The following is a 16,400-nucleotide window of genomic DNA, read 5'->3' on the forward strand; positions in this document are numbered from 1 at the left end:
CAGAAGAGAGAGTAACTAGGAGGAAAGAATGCTAAACAATGTCAAATGCCAAATAGTTCAAGAAGGATGATGATTATGAAATGCCATAAGATTTGTCTTGGGAAACAGCAGTTTCAGTTGAATGATGGAGGCAGGGAGACCAAGCAAAAAGAACATTATCACAGAAGTATAGAAATGGGATGATAAAAGTCATAAATTAAGTGATGGCAACAAGAATTCAACTAGAAGGGCTGAATACTATTTCAGTTCAAGGAAATTCAACAAACTTTATTAATCATCTATTAAGTGCCAATCCTAATGAATAGAGGGCTAGCCTAAGGGTCAAAAACAGACCATTGCTCAATTCCTGTCTAAAACACTAGCAGCGAAAATTTGGGTATTTTCTTTGTCCCCTGATAGTTCTGGGATTATCTGTGGTCCATGCAGATACAAATCTATGCTGACAGACATTGATAAAATAGATATTGATAAATGAATAAAAGAAGTCAGGTTAAAAAAAGGGGGTTGGGGGGGGGTTGCAAATGAGCTGGGTGTTGTGGATATAAAGGGAAAAAAAATGAAACCAGTTCCTGACCTCAAAAAGAAAATATTCTACTGAGGGGAAACCACATGTAAATAAATACAAAGTTGGGGAGAGGGGGACCAGGAAAGGCTTCTAATGTGGAAGATGACATGAGAAAGAGGTGAGAAGGAAAAAAAACATTTCTGGAAAAGTATGGAAGAGGTTGATGGAAAATTGGTTGTTGGAAAATAGAATACATAAGGTATGATATGAAACAAGTTGTGAAGTTATCAGTTAAATCAAGCTTGGGAAGGGCTTAAAAGGCTATAGAGGAGTTGACATCTTATCCTACAGTCAACAAAGAGCCAGTGAAACTTCTTGAACAAAGACATGATATGGTAAGACCTGTATTTTAAGAATATCAATGTCTAAAGATATCATGATGGAAATACTATCCACATCTAGAGAAGAAGTGATGAAATCTGAATGCAGAAGGAAGCACAGTGTTTTCACTTTATTTTTTTCATGATTCTATTCTTTTGGTTTATATCTTCTTGAGTTCAGGAAATTGAAACAAAGTGTTTAAGGTCACACAAAGTAAGCAGCAGAGCCAGCATTTGAACCTAAATCATCCTTTGACTCCAAAAACAGCACTTTTTTTTATATTGTTATCATTTTGCCTACCACTCCTCTCCACCAAAAAAATTTTCAAACTTACCTACACAAGAAAGCCCAAATATATTTTATACTTTCACTGCCTTAATGCTTGAAATCACCTATTCTCCCTAAAATCTATTTCTGAAACTCTTTGTCTACTTCTTGAAGACTCAAAGTCTATTCATTCTTCAAGATTCAATTCAAATCCTGTCTCTTCAATTAAAATCTTTGCTGTAGTAGCCGCTCAAATAATGTTGCTTAATAATATGACCAACATCAGCGCAAATCTTTGGATCTTAACATTGCCATCTTTTTGCCAGTCAATCCTAGAGATGCACTCTTTCAAACAGACCTCCAGCTCCCATCCTGAGACAATGCTAATTTCCAAGACCTCACTACATCCAAGTTACCTTCCTACCATGGCATTGCTCCAGAACTTCCCACATTCCCACTTCTCTCCCCCAAACACAAACATTCTTGCTAAGCAAACAATAACCAAAGTAATACTTTTGAGTTGTTTGTTTTTTTCTCCCCAAATCTTCCCACTCCAGTCCATTCTCCACTCAAATTTATCTTCCTAAAATGCAGGTTGCACCACATCATATTCCTATTCAATAAACTCCAGTAGTCCCTTTGTACCTGAAGAATCAAATATAAATTTTATTTGGCTTTCAAAACCTTTCATAATCCAGTCCCTTACTAACCACCACCACCACCACCACCCCTACCCCGCCCCTGACTTCTTAGGCCTTCTTTTTCCTTCCATATATTCCAGTAACAATGGCCTTCTTGCTGCTACTCACAAAAGACATTCCATTTCCTAACTCCATGCATTTTCTTGGGAATTGATTGGACTCAATGACTGGAATTCTTTCCTTCCTCATTGCCATTCCTGAATTAGCTTATATTTCATTTTTGTCTTCTTTACCTGATTAGGATACTTGCTTTTGTATTTGCTGAATTCTTGGAAGCTTTTATTACAGCATTTCCAACATAGTAGGCATTGCATAAATATGTAGCAATTTTGCCCGTGGGTAGTATGAATTGAACAAGATTTCATTTGGTTTTTTTCCCATTTGAGAGTTTTATTATATTGATTAGAATTAGTGATGAAGTTTTTGTTTCGTTGCAGTTGTTTTTATTGAACCTATGATTTCAGCAGCATGTAGATTCCTGGTGAGGAACTTCCTCTAACAATGCAGAAAAGTGCCTTCTGGGAAATTCAGAATTAGAAAGTTACTTGGAGAACTAACATTATTGAGAGATTCACTGATTTGCCGAGGGTCACACAGCCAGTATGTATTGAAGCAAGAATTCATAGAACTGAGAGTGAAGTACCTTCCCTAAGTCACTACATTATCATCTACCCAAAAGGATAACATTAGCTTTACTCCAATGTTAAAAATCAGAATGAAAGAGTTGAAAAGGAAACTGTATTTCAAGATGACTAGGATTTATTTTTTGCATGAATTTCCCATTTATCTTTCGTAAAAACGTCATGATACATAGTAGAACACCCAAAATGAAGCCATTCTTTCTTAGAGCTGGGCATTCCTACTATTTTATATTATATTATATTATCTAAAAGTCCAGGGGTCCTCAAACTACGGGCCAGATGCAGCAGCTGAGGATGTTTATCCCCCTCACCCAGGGCTATGAAGTTTTTTTATTTAAAGGCCCACAAAACAAAGTTTTTGTTTTTACAGTCTGAGGGACAGTGAATTGACCGCTTATTTAAAAAGTTTGAGGACCCCTCTAAACCAACACTAAAATTACATACAAACAGAAAGGAGGTTTTTACATATAGACCAGAGAGCCATGGCATAAAAATGAATAGAGATTTGGCCTTAAGATAAAAAAGATCTGACTTTATAAAGTCACTATTCTGATATTCTGGCTGTGTTGCACTATCCTGGGTAAGTCTCTAAACTCCACTTAGTGACTAGCCAATTTTCTGAGACTATACTATGTAAAGGAATGATGGTGCAATGGTTTCCTTATCTGGGACTTCTTTGTATCAGTGAAAAGATAGATACAGGGATGGGGTAGGGATACACACACATATATATAAGTGCATGTATATGTACACATACATACACCTCAATGTATCAGACAACTCTTCAGGAACAGTTTATTTACACTATGATAGAAGACATTTTTATAAATTCATTCCAAACCAGAAATTCCATTTATAAGTTCATTCTAAACCAGAAGTTCCAAGAAGGAAGCGATTATGTCATCTATTTGGTTATTTTAGATAGCTCTTATTTTAAAATGAGCTCTTAGGTATTTCTGTACAAAGTATATGTATGTGTATGCACACACACACACACACACACACACACACATACACACATATATATATATAGTTTCTTCTTCAAAGTAAAATATATTAAAGCTGTTCAAAGTGCTACAAGGAACTATAAATTTAATGTATGAAGTGAACTATAATGTAGCTCACTTTTTTTTAATGTCAAACCTATTATTTTATTAGTATATGAACTTTTGAATGAGGAAATTCCCTCTGCTCATGCAGATAGCATCTGTTCTGAATATTAGTCTTAATAATTTGTCTGCAATGTTGAGATGGCAAGTGACTTGCCCAGAATCACACACAGTTGATATATGTCAGAAATAATTGAATACAATTTCCCTGATTCCTCTATCCTATCTGACACCAGAAAATTTTTAACATGTGTGTTACGTTTATCTCCTAACACCAGTGTTATCCACAGGTTATTAATCTCGAAGATAACACTTACAATTTCTATGATGAACTGTTTATTTTTTCAGTACTGCCTTTCTTAAATTAGAGCTCCAGTTAGCAACATCAAGACTCAAATTAAGCCACCAACACACTCTCTCATGAAACATGGGCCTAAACAATGAAAAAGCAATTCATTCCTCACTGCTTACTTCCAAATTTTTTACCTACCAAAAACTAATGACTCCCAAAATACTAGATCACCATAGAGATAGGAATCAAGAAATAGACTTGTGATATCGTTGGCATAAGGAAATCACCATGGAGGAAACTCGCTCAACTAATTCATCTGTGAGCTTACCATCTTTGAGTTTTGCTTAGAGTAACAGGAAATAATGACTTACCTAGCATCACACAATCCAAACATATGAGAGGACTGGACTATAACTTCCTGGCCCCAAAGATTGACAGGATGCCACAAAACACCATAAATTGAGTACAAACTATGTTCCCCAAATCATAACTTTAAGTGCTTTATACTATATAACCTCTTAACCACAACAACCATTAACAATGCTGTTGTTCTACCATTTCAATCACATGTGATTCTTCATGACCCCATTTTGGTGGTTTGGGAAGGGGTTTGGGGGTGTTTGGGTTTTTTTGGCAAAGACACTGGAGTAGTTTGCCATTTTCTTCTCTAGTTCATTTCACAGACAAGGAACTGAAAAAAAAAAAACAGGGTTAAGTGGCCTGTTCAAGGTCTACTAGCCCATTGCTGGTAAGTGTCTGAGGCTAGATGTGAACTCAAAAAGAAATATTTCTGATTCCAAGATTGCTCTGAATCTATGATTTTATTGATTAGGGATCTCATGGAAGAAGAAAGTCCAACAGACTTTCTCATAAAGTATCAAAAAATTCTAACACATTAGAAACTGAGTTATTACCAACACAGCTCAGAAACAATTCAAAAACATAAAGTTGATTCTGTGGTTCACATAAATTCTAAATACTATTTGGTATTCTGTAAACACAACACTAGATGCTAAAGTAATCCTTATAATCCTTATAATTGCGACTCAAGGAAACTGCTAGACCTTGTTATTATACATTAACCTTTTTACAAAATTAGTTTTGAATTCCAAAATTTTCAGGTGAAAATTCTAGTTAAATTGTTACAAAAATAAATGTTAAATATTTAACATGTATGGGACTACCTGCCAAGTAGGGGAGGGAGTGGAGGGAAGGAGGGGAAAAGCTGGAACAGAAGTTTTTGCAAGGGTCAATGTTGAAAAATTACCCATGCATATGTGTTGTCAATAAAAAGCTATAATAAAAAAATAAATAAATGTTAAAAAACAAAACAAAACAAAACAAAAAAAACTCTACATCATAGAAAGCCTGAAGGTAAGACTAGGTTTTTATCTGCACAACTCCATTGTTTCTTAAAGCATGATATTTTAGCCATATATCTAAACACTTTAATATAGGAATGAATTTTGGTTTTGACACCAAGAAACTTCAGTTCTCATAATTCATTAATGGTCAACCTAACAGAACCTAAACACATGGAACTATTCTAGACACAAAAATTAGCTGAAATTTATCTTCTTTAGCCAATTTCAAAGCTTGTTCTTTTTAATTTTTAAATTTTGAGGTAATTTAATGCTATCGAAATGTTTAGTTCCATATGAAATGGCTTTGAAAAGTATAGCAGTAATAATCAACTGGTTTTTCTTAATCCATTCTATTAATTCTTTTTTCTATAACTTAACTCTCTTAAGAAAGATTTGATTTGTGTTCTTTCTCTCTAATCAGCTCCCTATTTACCACCAGTTTTTGGTGAGGCAACAACACCAAGGCAAAATTTTTTAACTTTAAGGGACTGGAGGTAATATAAATATATTGCCAGTGTATCCCAAACAAGATTAAACAGTGTCAGTCATATATGAAAAATTCTCAGCTTGAAAGCAACAGTTCTCAACATATAATAAAAAATTAATTACAACTTAAAGGATAACCGGGCACTAATAAAAAATGAGCAATGTTGTGTTGTGAAAAAGAGGAATTGCAACCATTACTATTACAATCTTTAACAGAGACACTTAAACGTTTGTGGCCTGCTTAACATTCCATACATATTTCTGGCAAGGTATTATGGGAGCTGAAGTTCAAACTGTCCCCTGTTGCATTTTCACTTACTATAAAAACATTGTCTCATATAAAAAGCATAGACATAGTTTTAATTTTACTACAACCTAAAATGTTGACTTTAGTTCATTGACTTTTGTTAACTAACACATGCCCAGTTCAAGGGTTCAAGTCAACCCTTAGAACAATGTTAGATTAACACAAGCAAGGTCATTAGTCACAAAAATTGAATTTAAAAAGATGAAAAAGTCATTTTGTGGCAAAAATTCTCCAGAATAATTTTTAAAAATCAAGGAGAGGAGGGAAATGTATTATAATAACAATAGCAAAGAGAAATAAGTATTCATACTTCTGTCTTGTTTGCCTCCACATACTCCATTTACCAACCCACATTTATGTTATTTAAACAATTGTAAACACAATGCTTACATTTATATTTATTGTAAATTCTACACCAAATTATAATCACCAAAACAAAAAGAGGGGTTTTTTTTCTCCTCACATTATCCTCCTGAAATAATCTTACATTTCCTCAAAGGAAATTTTTTTTTATTTTTTTGTTTTTGTATACTTAAAAGAAATAAGCAAAGTACAAAATTAAGAATGCTCTACATTCCAAGGAGTGCTACCAATTCCAGCACTGTCTCAGCCTTGATAGCTCTCAAACAGCTGTGGCTTGGGCTTTTGGTTAAAATTACAATATGATCTCACCTGATTTCCAAAATACCTTTACACTAACGCATTTCTTTCACTTATAAAATTGGACCTCATTTTATACTTTTTTCTGAGCCCAGTGTTCTAAGGAATCCAAATAAAATAGAAGGGATCTCTGAGAGAGGAGGAGGAAGAAGTAAAGAGTTCTGAATCAATAGTGATCAGGAAGCAAAGGAACAGGCTTTCCTCTCAACGAGTTTATTTCAAAGTAACAAAATGCCCAGAAATATTTTCTTTCTAGTGTAGGTAGGAAAAAAAAAAAAAAAAGTAAAGCACTGAAGGTCTATAGCACTTCCTTTTGGGCTCTATAAGAAGTCAGAAGTTTCAGAAACAGTCTCAGGTATCAGATAACAAAACGAAATACTTGATTTCAGGAGTACACACCTTAAGAAGTTATATTTCTCTCTAAAAGCATTAAGAACAGTCTTGCAATACTAATTTGACTGACATTACATTTAAACTTACATTCTTTTACTAAGAGCACAAAACCTGATTAAAATGAAACTTCATGAAATGAAATAAAATTTGGCCATGAATTTGGAAATCTCTTTAGCTATTAAGGATTTACTATAAATTTTCTTTTTAAGTACTTTCTAAAAAATTTCCCTTTAGTTTGCTCTCATTTCCAGTCATTTCCCAACACATCAGGGTCCTCTATTGCCTCAAGGGACATAAGGAAATTCTTATCAAGTTCCTAAAATTGAATTGTATTCAATTTAATTTGAAGAAGTGACTCTAAGACACAAAGCAGTTAGAAGAGAGGAAAATGATAGAAGAAGAATAGGGCATCAAACTCTAAAGTTTGAGAATATAAACTCTACCTCTCGGGGCAGTAGGACAGTTAAGATTAAAGCAAAGTTCGCACCAAAGACATGGGCAAAGATTTGAGTTTTCCTGCCGGACAGCTCATCTCACCAATTAAAAATCCTACAACTTTAATGTGTTTCGAAGCGAAGAGCAGAGCTCGCCCTAAACTCAGGCAAACGGGAGAGCGTCCGCAAGCACCTGAAGAAGCTTCATCCCTGCCTCCCGGAGCCTCGGATGTAATTATTAGAGATTATCGATACTGTGTCGGCCGCACTGCTATGGGATTTGGGAGGACTCTTTTTTTCGGACCACCCGAGGCACGCAGGAGGACTGGGCGAAACCACCATCGGAAAAAGAAAAAAAAAAAAAAGCATCCATCACACACGAGAAGAGGAAATTCCAAACGTCCAAGTTCTTAATCTACTGAAAGAGTCTGACGTGAAGGAACCGAGTCAGAATATCCGCTCCTCCATCTGGGACATGGGGGAAGGACCAAGGCTCCTCCAGCCCTGCCCCCAGCAGCTGGGAAGCTCCTCATTCACCCAAGAGAAAGCAGCAACGACACCCTCACTTAGCTCCTCATCGCCAGTCTTTCCAAACACAACTTTCCAAACCCTTTGCACAACGGGGCGGGATCTCCCCCAGCCCCAAGCCAGGTCCAAAAACTTTATGGAGCCAACAGGGGTGGGCTTTCGTTCATTACGTCCAACTTCCTGCCCCCCCCCCTCGATTTGGGGAGTGGGACGGGTGGAATAAAGGGGTGGGAGAGAAATTGAGTCTGCTCCGAGCACGAGATGGCAAATCACCTCTGCGGAGATTTTTTCATCCCTTGCCATAACCACTGGTAGCGTCCACTGAGATTCCTGGGTGCACCGAGGGGAGCATCTTAGCTAGCCCGCCCCTTCCCCCTCCAGCGCGCGCGCACACGCATACACACACGCACCCATATACAGATGAATCCCTGCCTTACCTGTCCCGGGGGTCGATCCAAGAGGTTTGCCGGGTATTGTGGTCGATGTAGAAGATGCGGCCGTCGAAGTCCCGCGCCTCCTCCCAGCCTGCGGGCAGGGGCAGCTCGGAGCTCTCCCGGCCCCTGTGCTGTGGCGGCTGCGGCGGCGGTGGCGGCGGCTGCCCGGGCACCCCTTGCTGCTGTGGTGGCTGCTGCTGCTGCGGCGGCGGCGGCTGCTGTTGTTGCTGCTGCTGAGGCTGCTGTTGCTGCGGTTGTTGCTGCTGCTGCCTCCGCCGTCGGCCCCCACTCAACCACGGCATGGTTACCCGGCCCCGGCCGCCGCCTCCCCGCCACACAGTCCCTGGGCCCCTGGGCTCTGTAGCCGCCGCAGCAGCAGCCACCGCCGCCTCCCCACCCCGGGCCGGGCCAGCTGCAGCTGCCCAGCCCGGGCCCCGGCCGACCGCCGCCGCCGCTTCCTCCGCCTCTTCCTCCAGCACTAACAACTGTCCCAACCAGCGCAGGAGGCGCGGGGAGCGAAGGGGCAGAGCAGGAAGGGCGGTCGACAGCAGCAACTCCTCTGCCGCGCAGGGCTCATCCTCCGCCCGCTCCCGCTGTCCCCGGCTCTTCTCCGCCCGTGCCGGGGCAGCTCGGAACCTGGAGCCCACGAACCAGTCCCGCCGCCGCGTTCGGCACTCTCGCAGAATTCCTGGACCGGGCCCCTTCTCTAGCCACCGCCTAGACTTCCCTCGGGACCCTCCGCTGTCTCCCACTCGGGCCGCTGACCCTCCGTTCGCAAGTCACGGGGTCCCTGCCCTCGAGGTAGTCCGGACCAGCTCTTTTACCTAGCGCTGGATCACAGCCTCGGGGCCGCCACCGCCTCTGCTGCTACCGACGGCTCCTCCATCCCACTGGCTCTCCCGGCCATCTTCATTCCTCGTCACTGGCCATATCAGGGAGGAGGAGGGGAAGGAGAGCTAGAGCCTGGCCCTTGCCTCCTCCTCCTGCTGCTGCTGCTGCTCCTCCCTCCTCCCCTTTCCTCCTCCCCCCCACCCCGTCGGCTATTCCCACGCGGGGGGGATGGGGAGGGGCAGGGAGTAGCAGCACTTTCTCCACCTCCTCCACCTCTTCCTCCTCCTCCTCCCTCTCCCAAGTCTCCTCCTTTTGGGGCACCTCCAACCCCTCTTCCTCCTACGCTCTGGCTCGGTCCTGGAGGCTCCAGCCGGGAAGGGAAACCGCACCAGGGGCAGGATGGGCGGCTGCTGAATCCATCGGGCTGGCCCATGATAAGGGCCTGGAGATGCCTGATCCTGACTTCCCGGCTCCCAATTCCAGGGGAGGAGACATTAGTCTGGTCCTGCTGCTTTAACCATTGCCGGCATGGGAACATGCCTGGATCTACCAGAGAGGATGTCCTCAATGCTCTGTGATTGGACTGGCCGAGAAACTGATCTCTCCCCGGTCTTTTCTGAGAATTTTGGTATAGTCCAATTTTGTCAATCCTTTCCCTTCGTTAGAAAGCCAATTTTGCTTAGGGTACCTGAAATCTCTTTCTCTTTCCCTCTGAGGTCAAAGAAATTGATAGGTTGAGGTAGATAAGGTTACTACTCAAGAAGTAACAAGCTCCCACAGTCACTGGGGAGTCTGTATCTAGTTTTCGCATCTTTTATAAACTAACATACTTAATCATCCCTTGCACGTTTTAAAATCATAAGTTTTGGAATTGTAAGAGACTTTAGGAATCATCTAGTTCTACCTTCTCGTTTTGCAGAGAAGGAAAAGGGGAGATTAAGTGATTTGCTCAAAGTCACACAGGTAGGTAGACGTAAACTTCGGTCTGGAATGCACAGGTCTTCAAATTCCCAGTCCAGTAGAGCTCTTATCACTATTATCATAAACGTCTTATGAATGCAGTTATGACTAGAATATGGACAAGACAAGGCTAATCAATCAACAAGAAATTAAACAAGCAATGTGATATTCGATAGGAAGCCATAATTTTAAAATTCAATTTTATTTTATTTCAAATTCCAAATTCTCTCTCTCCCTCTCCTCCCCTTTCACCAACAATTGAGAAGACAAGAAAAAGCAAGTTTGGGAAGCCATCTTAGTTCTAAGATTGATACAAAACCACACGGGTTCACGTACAAAAGAGAGTTGTTTATTTGTTTTTGTGGTAAATTCTCATTGTACCTGGTCATTGGAACAGTATCAGCAGATCCTTCGGTTATACAGATGAAAAAAAGGAGGCCCAGCTTCCTTGACTCAAAACCAGTAACTATCATATTCCTAGTTCAAATCAAAGTCTATTATGACTCCAAGATCAGAGTTCTTTCCACTATACCTTATTGACTATAGTTTGTATGAATTAGTTGATCAGATCTTTTTCAAATCAAAACTGACAGCAGGTTTGGATAATGCCATTCATTTATATAGTACTTAGCATTCACATACATTATTTCCTTTATAAAGCAGGACAAACAATACTCTCATTTTACTGTTAAAAGGTCCCTTGAACTTGTTCTTTTGAGATCCCATAGTTTCCAAAAACATTGGACCTAGAGTATATGAGGGGGGTCAGAAAAGTTATAATTTGTTGGAGACTACAAGTTATTGAATTTGGAACCCATGCCTTCTGACTAAACAAGGGGAATTTCTAGATTTGAAATTGGATCTCCAGATCCTTATTGAGCAAGTCTCTTAACATCTCCATTTTCTCATCTATAAAATGAAAGGAGGTTCAACTAGAACCTTCCCAGGATTCCCAGGATAAGTTGAGGAAGCTCTGTATCATCTATATGGGAAGAATAAGCCTGTATGTTACATGTCATTGGAGATGTGGGACAACTTTGAAGTTCAGAGTAAGGGTTGTTACTCTAGCTATATGGAGAGAAGGGTGCTGCCAAATAGAAGGCATTTTTGCCTAAGGCAGCTCTGCAAATACCAAGCATTTTCTGCTTTAATAATAATCCACATAAAACCCTTACAGTTGACAAAGCATTTTTCCTCCCCACAGACTATGTCATTAATACTGCAAGTATTATTATCCCCGTTAACAGATGAAGAAAACAAGTCCAGAGGACAAATTATTTGTCTAGTCACATAAGTAGAATTAGAATCCAAATCTTTTGACTCCAAGTCTAGTCCACTTTCTATTCCCTATTCTGCCTCTTTCCTTTGCAACCTTTCCAATTAGATTTGGAACGTTCCCAGCCACCTTGTAATAGCAGGATTCTACTAATCCAGGTGTTTTATCAGAGTGATCAGCAGATTTTAGTGCAAAAGATGATTTTTTTTAGGGTAGCAATATGTTGGCGTGGGCATATTGCAAGGAGGCAGAAATGAAAAGAAAAGGTGGGAGTAAATATGAATAAATAGATGACAAAGACAATAAATATGCAATATATGCTTACTAAATGCAAGGTATTATGCTAACAAATGTAGGAGCAATGCAAGGAAGCAAACATGGTCCCTACCCCCACAAAGTTTACAATATAGTAAGAAATTTAAACAAATCACAAGGTATATAAGGTGAAAGTGCAATTAAAAGAAAAAAATACAAAATTCTGTGTTAATTTCCAATTACTTGTAAAGATAGCTTCCGACATTTATTTTTGTAAGATTCTGAATTCAAATTGTTTTCTCCCTCCTCCCCAAGACAACAAACAATCTGATATAGGTTAAATATGTAAATCAGGGGGAAAGTTTTTGAAAAAAATAACAGTTATATATAAAAAGAAACACAATAAAATGTATTTAAAAGAAAAAAATTAGGAAGTTTATGAGAAATTTTGGATTGAAAGAAATATAATTTGTTATGTTATATTCATGTTGAGTTTGAGATGTCTAATGAAATAGATTAAAACTGCAAAGAAAAAGTAAATGAGATAATATTTATAACACAAGCTTAATAATCCTAAAATAATATAAAAATATAAACATTATTTAATTAAATAAATTGTGAAGAGCTTGCCCTCTTCCTAGCCTTTACCTTTATCAAACTCCTCTTGAAGGCTGCTTCCTTCAGGGCATGCTCTCTACAACCTCACTGCAGAACTGGGTGGTTGTGGCCACAGGGTAAATGCCCAGGAGAGCTGATCAAGTATATCATAAGTACTTTTGTTCAAAGACAAAGATAACCTAGGTATTTTTGTTATCACTAAAGATCTATGTAGAGAGTAATGGGTCTGAAATCAAGAAGGCTTATCTTCCCCAAGTTTGAGCCTGGCCTCAGACATTTACTAGTTGTATGTATCACTTGACTCTCTGCCTCAGTTTTCTTATCTGTAAAATGAACTAGAGAAAGAAATGGCAAATCAGTTTAGTATCTTTGCCAAGAAAATCCCAGATGGTGTCACAAAGAATTAAATACTCAACTGAACAACCACAAAAGATTGTGAATGGTTTTCTCTGAATGGAAGGGATGATGTCTCTGGTTGGTCATTCTAATAAAATGAATCATCTACTAGGACCTGATTTAGGGTATTAAAGTATCTAAGAATATCAAGGAAGAATGAAATAAGCATTTATTGAGTTTTTATACTGTGTCCCTCATTTTATAGTTTTATATAAGAAAGATGAATTGGTTGTCCAGCTCTTCAGTGGTAGAACCTGGGTTTCTATCCAGCTCGTTTTGGATAAAAATGATGATTGTATCTGCATGAACAATTAATATGTTTACATAATGCATCGCATAGTCTTAGACCTGAAAAGAGCCATCAAGTCCATAATAACATTTAGATGAAGAAGCCAAGTAACTGGATAAGTGTTCTAGAGATAGAAAATTTCTGAAGAAAAATTTAAATCCAGATTTTTCTATCTCCAAGGGCAGGGCTCAATCCACCCATTGTACTGCACTACTAGGAAATCAAGGGGCATGTAGTCAACGGATATTGAATGAAGAATATAGTTCAATGACCTATATAATGTCAAAGAAAACAATATTGAAACACATTAGGACTCTGACAAATGCAAGGTCCAAATAGCTTTTGAGATTCTTTTTAGTTACATATGATGTGTTTTAGAAGAGCAATTTCTAGTTCCAAATGATGTATTTGAGGTTAAGCACCAATGACCATTTACTTTGGCAAAAGGTAAATTTATTTAGTAGAAAAGGTCACAGACAAAATGAAAAGATACAATAGGCACCAGGAATGATAAATATGAAATAGAGCTGGTAGAGCATATAATTAGCAAGGAAAGAGGGTTTAACAATTAATGATAGAAAAGACAAGTTCCCTAGTGGAGGGAGAATTAATCAGGAAAAAGGGAACTCCCCATGAGGTGCTTGGGAGTATGCCCTTAGTTGGTAGGCCAAATCCTCAAAGGAATTTAGCTCCCTAAAAGAGTGTTTAGCTATAAGAAGGTGAAAAGAATGGAGACATTGCTCATGGGGAGGGGAAGGAATGAGAAGAAAGACATCACAAAGCAGAGTGCTGTGGAGGACATAACCCAAAGGGGTTCAGAAAGATGGCATGAGTCATGTATAGATTTATAGGGGAAATTTAACCTCAGGCATCTAACATTAACTTGGATTTCTGACTGAACTACCTCCACCAAGGGTGGAACTATAAGGTTAAACTGATCCCCATCAGTGCCTTTCTTTCCCTGCTTGCCTCATTAATACTTAAGTCTTTTTCTCCCAGTCCCACCTAATTACTCAGTACCCCATCATGTGCACATACAGTTTCTATGATAGCCAGTAATCACCCTGTGAATGACTACTACATTTCTAGCATGGAAGAGATAGGGAAAACCAGTTTCCACCAAAAAGAGAGAGAAATATTAAAAGTTTAATTAATGCTTAATGGTGTTCTGAGAGATGTATTGCAAAATAAAGCACAAATTTTCAGGTACATATAGTATCTATTTTCCTTGACTATACTTACTAGTTGAAAGAGAGTTCCATGTAAGGAAGAGTGTATCATTGAGAAGTCACAGTCATCCAAAAAAAAAAAAAAAAAAAAAAAAAAAGGAAAGAATAACAATAAATCATTTAAATTGGGTAAAAAACAGTAATTTTTTAAATCTCCAAAAAATTACTATTGTTGTTGACTATAGGGTAATTATTTGCTATGACCCATTTTTTAGGTCCACTGTCATCAGACTCATGAACTTGGGATAAACATAGGCAGGTATAATGAAGAAGTCATAGTAACATAAAAAAGAAAAGAATCATATTAAAACATTTAAATTGGGGTAAAGCCAGCAGTTTTTTTAAAATCTCCAAAGCCAATATTATTGTTAACTATCAAGGTAAATATTTGCATTGAGGTATCCCCTAGCTCTACTAGCTGATATTTAAAAACTTGGGATGAACATAGGCAGCTAGGTAGTGCCCTAAAGAATATTTTAACTTAGAATGAGAATCTGAGTTTGATTTCTATCTAGGCCTCAACTTCCTCATCTGAAAAATGATCTATTAGAGATAGTCCTCATGCCATCAATATTCACATTCCTGACTTCAGTCTTATACAATCCCTTGAAAGATCAATTCAGGTGTGACCTCCTAAAAGATTCTCCCAGTAAGTAGTATTCTAGATCTCACTCCAAATCACTTTGCATTGATTTTGTCTTCGTTCCAGACCTGTGTCTTCATTGGTATAGGGGATTCCTAGTGGGAAAACTCCCTCTGAAAATGCCAATCAGCAATTTATAGACATTGAGGGTTAGCTTAAGCACACTGAGAGTTGTGACTAGTTCAGGGTCACCCAGTAAAAATGTCAGCAATGGTCTTCTGAGTCTGAGGCCAAAGCTATCCACTATGCCAAGCTGTCTCTCTTCACTTTAAAAAAATTTTTAAATCGGTTCTTCTGTTGTATTTCATCTCACTAGAATATATTTTTATCTCTAGTGCCTGGAGAACCCAGTATAGTGCCCTGAGTACACAATAGGTGCTTAATAAATGCTTCTAACATGGAATTGAAGTGTATGATCTTTGAAGCCATCACATCTAAGATGTGAGAAAAATTTCCAGTGAAATCCTGCTTACCTTGAATAAACAATTCAGAGTTCTAGGAAGTTACCCTAAATCTGCACATTGTAATAAAAGGGAAAAGGAAATGACAGGCTCTGGTATTCAAGTCAAAGTAAGAAATGGCTCTTTGTCTGGCATTCCTAGAATACTAAAGTAATTACTCGAATTATGGGGTACTTCACATATATTCAAATAGTGCAAATACTCAAGGGTAGGTGAATTTGCAAGCTCTTATTGTCATTCACATGAATTCTTCCCTACTTTATTTAACACTCAATGGAAGCAGGACCAAACTAACAAGAAGGGATCTAGACCCTAATCTCTCCAGATTTACTACTTTACCTTTACTTAGAAAGGGGAGGAAGCGAAAGTTGTTTTATGACTTTATTTCCTTTGCTTTGTGTCCCCTTTTGGTATGTTATCACCGATGATTTGTTTTCATTTGGATTTATGGAAGAAGGGCATGTGGACTTTATATAGATACTGTTTTTAGTTGGGGATTCTTCTTTGTATAGACATGAAGTTTCTGATCTTTTTTTCTCTTATTAGTTATTATAAATAACCAGAAAAGAATCTATCATTTTTATGATCCAATGTTTGAAAAGCATCTTATCTTCATTACCTTGCCTCCCTCACAACAGTTATATATTTTGTAGGTATTCTTTTATAGATGAGGAAAATGAATGTCAAAAAAGTAAAGCCCACCCTTAGTCTCATAGCTGGTGTATAAGCCTGGGATCTAAACTAGTTTTTTTAAATGTATATCTAGTGCTCTTTCCACACTGCAGCACAGTCTTAGTTTTGCATTCCAAGTAAATTAAAATTATTCCTTTAAAAGAATAAGTCAGACACGCATCCAAATTTAAAACTTTTCCTTGATAGATTCTAAATAAAAAGGAATTATGATAACAGTGTTAACTTTGTATCAGGCACTGTGCTAAGC

General features: G+C 38.5%; 1 protein-coding gene across 1 annotated transcript in view; it reads right to left on the reverse strand.

Moving 5' to 3' along the window:
• WWC3 (WWC family member 3) overlaps positions 1–8,890 on the reverse strand; it is a 187,052-nt gene extending 178,162 nt beyond the window's left edge. The window contains exon 1 of the mRNA XM_051984543.1: positions 8,506–8,890. Within this exon, the coding sequence (XP_051840503.1) occupies positions 8,506–8,804 (299 nt within the window). The 5' untranslated portion in view covers positions 8,805–8,890. The remainder of the gene's footprint in view (positions 1–8,505) is intronic.
• Positions 8,891–16,400: the final 7,510 nt, after the last annotated feature.

This window comes from Antechinus flavipes, chromosome 3, assembly GCF_016432865.1.
Source record: "Antechinus flavipes isolate AdamAnt ecotype Samford, QLD, Australia chromosome 3, AdamAnt_v2, whole genome shotgun sequence".
Classification (NCBI taxonomy): domain Eukaryota; kingdom Metazoa; phylum Chordata; class Mammalia; order Dasyuromorphia; family Dasyuridae; genus Antechinus; species Antechinus flavipes.